Source organism: Artemia franciscana, unplaced genomic scaffold (assembly GCF_032884065.1).
Source record: "Artemia franciscana unplaced genomic scaffold, ASM3288406v1 PGA_scaffold_74, whole genome shotgun sequence".
NCBI lineage: Eukaryota > Metazoa > Arthropoda > Branchiopoda > Anostraca > Artemiidae > Artemia > Artemia franciscana.
The window spans coordinates 894,798-900,797 of record NW_027062709.1 but is presented as its reverse complement, the minus strand read 5'-3'; the positions used below and the strand labels follow the sequence as shown (position 1 = coordinate 900,797).

The following is a 6,000-nucleotide window of genomic DNA, read 5'->3' as shown; positions in this document are numbered from 1 at the left end:
TTTCGGAGGCAGGGCAACATTTCAGAGAATGAGAGGGAGGGATGATTAAAATGTAAGGTGAATTACGCAGAAAAAATGAGAAATGAGGAATTCGTAAAATACAGATAATTTATGAGACGATTGCCCCCCAAAAATCAAGCCTACACACTTTTCAAAAGATACAGCATTTGGTGCGTTTTACAGTGTGCAATATATACAGATTACTGATTAGGGATTAGATATTACAGATTGGGGATTAGATATTACAGATTAGGGATTAGATATTACAGACTAGGGATTACAGATTACAGATTAGGGAAGTGTGCAAAATGTAGTGCGGGTTGTTGTGTGCAGCATGGAAAGGTGTGATCTAAAAAATTATTTGCCTGTCCCTATAGGCCTGTTTCTCGGAATAAATTTTAAAAACATTTCAAAAAAAGTATTTCAAGGAAAAGTAAATAGCCATATTAAGAAGTAAAAGAAGTAGAAATGAAGTCATGTAGTTAATCAAACTTGAAACTAATAGAAATTAATAATGGATAATTTAAACACAAAACGGACAGAGATTACTATGAATAAGTAAATGAAACCAAACAGAACATTAATTAAAAGGAATATTCAATTCAAACTCAAAATGAACAGAAATTATCACAAAAAAGTGTAGGGCTACCCCCTTTTAAGCTATCTTTGGGCCATAGCATCATTTGCACTTTACTAAAAAACGATTTGTACTTCGAAGAGTGTGGTTTTATTTGTCATGACAACACAGGATTAAAATTAAGTGATAAGGCTAATCAAGACTCACAAATAAGGGCTATTGTAGACAAGTGTTGTTACTAAACCCCTTCCCCTAAAACTCTTAAATAGGATTGAGTACCAATGGCACTTGAAGATTTTATTTTGAACTGAAGAAGGTTTTTTTGAGGTTTTTGTTTGTCAAAAATTGACAATAACAAAAAAAGTCACGATAGTAATCAGGATTGCATGAAGGAAAACATATTTTTATAATTAGTACATTTTTTACTTTCATTTTCCTATTTTTCTATCAATTTTCGAGATTCATTTTTCAATTACATGCTCGTTCTCTTTGTTTTTTCTTAAATAACAATCCTGTTCAAGACACATGACTGTTCAAAAATGTAAAGAAGCAACTAGAACTAGAGGTCTTAAACTTGAGTTCGAGTTGTCACCAGTAAGTCACCACTAAGCGTCCCTTTTTTGCTCATTTTGACACATCTGCTCCCGGATAATTTTGACATCCCTGCTTTAGACAGTTTCAGATACATCATGTTTAACCTACCATTTTAAGGTCATACATACCCTGGGGGCATTGGGTCTGGACTCACAATTTGCCAATCGTTTCCATTGCTGTATTTTTTTTAATTGCTACCTTTTCAGCTATTATCTTGATTAGATGTCCTCCTCCAAAATGGGTCACCCGAAAAGAATTCCTGCAAACACGCCAGGGTTTGCCAGTTGGAAACGACAACATTTTACCTCTGTAGCAATTCTTTACATGGTTATGTTATAATATGTATAAAAACAGGAAATGGCAGAATTGATTCACGACTATAACAAAGAAATTTCACTTAATTCCATTTCATAAACTTGATATGACTTAATCCTCCTCCTGGTGGTCCAGTGTTGAGAGACACGTGACTCCTCGGCTTCAATCGGAGCAGTTTTGTGCAAGCGTGACTGCTTCTTATAGATCAGTACCGATCATTGAGATGAGAGGTACTGAGTAAGGCCGTCTCTCCATCTGAACCGAGGCCTGCCGCAGGGGCGCTTTCAGCCATTTCCAGAAAAATTAATTCATGGCGAATGCTAGAGTCAAACCTGAGTACAGGGCCGTATCTAGCATTTTTTTTGGGGGGGGGGGATTACAGTCGTATTTTTTCGGGAGGTTACAAAAACTTGTGAAAAACGCGTAAAAAAATTTGTTTACATTCTTTTTTGTTACGTATTTACGAGTCGAACAAAAATTTCGGTTGGGAGTGTTCAAACCCCCTACCCCTCTGGATACGGCCTTGCTTGGGTACCATCGAATTAGACGCCTGTCCGATCCACAGGTAAAAAATGGATTACTTGTAACCCGCGGGATAGCATTTCGCAAATTCGAGAACAAATCAAGATATGTTTACATTTGAAGCTAAAAAGACACGAAAATGCAGAACTGGTCATTCAGTTTGTCCCCAAAGATTTGTTTAATGCAAAAAAGAAAAAGAAAACAGACGAAACAGAAAGAGAAATGTTTAAATTTGAAAGAACTTCAAATTAAAAGAAATTCAATCGCAAAAAGCACTGCTGCTACTACTACTAATATCAACTCACTGCTACACCAAGCCTCCTGAGGCCAACACATCTGTGGGCACTCTTCCTCCACCCCAATCTATTCAGAGCTTCCCTCGGTACACCCTCCCAAGAAGTCCCAAGTTTCTTAAATCCTTTCTTATAAATTCTTCCCGCTTATAAAGGACAAAAAAAGGAATAAAAAGTAATCATTAAATTTTGGCCATAAGAAATTTCAATATTTAAGGCAAATCGATTAATTTGTCAATTTGATACTAGGAACCATATGAGATGTCACTGGGCCAGTGCCTCCCACCCTCCAAAACTATCAAGATATTTATGATTTCCCCTATAATTTCTTGTGCAGTATTTTCTACGTATTTCGCCTCTTTTTGAATTTTTGTCCCACCTTCCATCTAAAAATGGGTTTCTTCGTACGCACCATGTAGACATTATTATTAGCCTATAGCTAATATTGATTATTTTCAGACTCGGTATGTTGGATTCCGTGATAGGCCCATAGAAGAAAGACAGGCCCGATTCATAAATGGATGTAAAGAAGGACATACAGAGATAGTAAGTTTCATTAGTCTCTTACTAAGCTTTAGAGGTGCATACACAGTTTAGGGTGTAAGCCAGTCCAATCTCTTGCTGCTACTGTAATTTAAATGTTTAAAAAATGTGACAGTTTGTTACCTGACGTCTTTAAGAATCGACTACTGACGTCTTTTGTCAAAGATTTTATGTTGGGGTGCCCTTTAAAAATTTGTGTCCTTCTGATATATCAGTAGAATAAACCACATTGGCCTGCCGTAAAAACAAAAAATTAAAGAAATGAAGAACGATAACGGGTTTTTTTAAGGCCAGTGAAAATACTGGACGAAAAAAACGAATATTTCGGGAGGACAATATAGTAGTTGGAATATCAGTAAACAAAGGAGATGTTTCTACACTCAAATTCTTGATCAGAACCTCTCATAGTTGTTTGGAACTATTTTCAAATTATCCTTGGTGGTGTGGGTCGCCTGATATTTTTTATGGCACTTGGTATTAACCAAGTGACATATAGCAGTCGCCAATTCTGTCGGTCTGTCTGTCTGTCTGTCGGTCTGTCGGTCTGTCTTTCCCGGTTTTGCTACTTTAGGCACTTCCAGGTAAGCTAGGACGATGAAATTTGGCAAGCATATCAGGGACCGCACCAGATTAAATTAGAAATAGTCGTTTTCCCGATTTGACCATCTGGGGGGGAGTGGGGGCCCGGTTAATTCGCAAAAAATAGAAAAAATGAAGTATTTTTAACTTATCAGCGGGTATTTGGATCTTAATGAAATTTCATGTTTGGAATGATATTGTGTCTTAGAGCTCTTATTTTAAATCCCGACCGGATCTGATGACATTGGGGGGAGTCGGAGGGGGAAAACCTAAAGTCCCGGTTTTGCTACTTTAGGCACTTCCAGGTAAGCTAGGACGATGAAATTTGGCAAGCGTATCAGGGACCGGACCAGATTAAATTAGAAATAGTCGTTTTCCCGATTTGACCATCTGGGGGGGGAGTAGGGGCCGGTTAATTCGGAAAAATAGAAAAAATGAAGTATTTTTAACTTATGAGCGGGTGATTGGATCTTAATGAAATTTGATGTTTGGAATGATATTGTATCTCAGAGCTCTTATTTTAAATCCCGACTGGGTCTGATGACATTGGGGGGAGTTGGAGGGGGGAAACCTAAAATCTTGGAAAACACTTAGAGTAGAGGGATCGGGATGAAACTTGATGGGAAAAATAAGCGCAAGTCCTAGATACATGATTGACATAATCGGAACTTATTTGTTCTCTTTGGGGTAGTTGGGGGGGGGAGTAAGTCTTAAAAATTAGAAAAATGAGGTATTTTCAACTTGCGAACGGGTGATCGGATCTCAATGAAATTTGATGTTTAGAAGGATATCGTGTCTTAGAGCTCTTATTTTAAATCCCGACCAGATCTTGTGATGGGGGCGGGGAGTTGGGAGGGGGAACCTAAAACTTGGAAAACACTTAGAGTGGAGGGATCGGGATGAAACATGGTGGGAAAAATAAACACAAGTCCTAGATAGATGATTGACATAAACGGAACGGATCCGCTCTCTTTTGGGTAGTTGGGGGGGGGGGGGTTAATTGTGAAAAATTAGAAAAAATGAGGTATTTTTAACTTACGAACGGGTGATTGGATCTCCATGAAATTTGATTTTTAGAAGGATATCGTGGCTCAAAGCTCTTATTTTAAATCCTGACCAGATCTGGTGACATTGGGGGAAGTTTGGGGTGGGGAGACCTAAAATGATGGGAAACGCTTAGATTGGAGGGATTGGGATGAAACTTGGTTGGAAAAATAAGCAAAAGTCTTGCATACGTAATTTACATAATTGGAACGGATCCGCTCAATTGCGGGGGGGGGGGGGTAATTCTGAAAAATAAGAAAAATAACGTATTTTTAACTTACGAAGGAGTGATCGGATCTTCATGAAACTTCATATTTAGAAGGACCTCGTAACTCTGATATCTTATTTTAAATCTCAACCGGATCAAACGTAATTGGGGGGGGGCAGTTGGGGGGACCGGAAATCTTAGAAAATACTTAAAGCGGTGAGATCAGGATGAAACTGGATGGGAAGAATAGAAACCTGTCTAAGATACGTGACTGACATAACTGGACCGGATCTGCTCTCTTTGGTGGAATTGGGAGGGGGGAGGTAATTTTGAAAATTGAGGTATTTGTAACTTACGAAAGGGTGACCAGATCTTAATGAAATTTGATATTTAGAAGGATCTTGTGCTATAAAGTTTAACTTTAGGTTCTGACCTTCTCACAAGTGCCAAATGAGCTCTTGGCTCTTGGCTCTTCCGACCTCGTACCATATGAGCTCTCGGCTCTTCCGACCTCGTCCAAATGAGCTCTTGGCTCTTCCGACCTCGTACCATATGAGCTCTCGGCTCTTCCGACCTCGTCACAAGTGCCATATGAGCTCTTAGCTCTTGTTTTTTTTATAAAACAAACAGGTTTCGGTGATTGAATTTAAGTTTGCTCGGACAAAGCAGCTGACGAATCAACTAATTAAATTACTTGTTAATTTGGTATCGTTTGTTGAGTTTGATTGAATTTTAAGCTGCCGTATCTGTATTTATTCATCAATCTTTACACTTACCTTTAGTGATGTATTTACGGACTTATCATTAATTACTTCGTGCTATTGTGTTGGCTGTGTCTTACCTTCGTCGTGTTCAAAGTTTACATTAGGAATAGATATCAAAACATTCCATATACTGAGCTTTCGTGAAGGCATTGATCCAACTAATATAGCCTACCCGAATAAGGTTTTTGGGGCTCATTCTATGGTTCGATGCAAGCATAAGATATAATAAACAGATTGCGCAGTTAAAGCTACAAAAAGCTCTTCCGTTTCACCAAACCTTTTGAACTTACCATAAGTTGCTTCCAGTAATTTTGTTTTATTATATCATGTGCTTGTCGTTCAAAGTTTAGATTGGTATCAGCATCAACGTATCCAGAGGGGGATGGGAACCTGGTTTAGCCCTTCCTCCGAAATTTTTGTCTTATTTTCTCCATTCGTATTAAAATAAGAAAACATATGTAACTTGTTGCAGTTTTTAAGTTTTTTTGTTACCCCGCTCCCGAAAAAATCCCCCCTCCCGAATGAACATCCTGAAGGTGGCTTTGGGTAAAAGTATCAAAA

The 6,000-nt window shown here is 38.3% G+C and overlaps 1 protein-coding gene across 1 annotated transcript in view; it reads left to right on the top strand.

The window, feature by feature from the left end:
• The window catches only part of LOC136042189 (protein big brother-like), a 76,448-nt gene that overhangs the window by 7,643 nt on the left and 62,805 nt on the right, over positions 1–6,000 (top strand). The window contains exon 2 of the mRNA XM_065727120.1: positions 2,761–2,847. Coding sequence (XP_065583192.1) covers positions 2,761–2,847 — 87 coding nt within the window. The remainder of the gene's footprint in view (positions 1–2,760; positions 2,848–6,000) is intronic.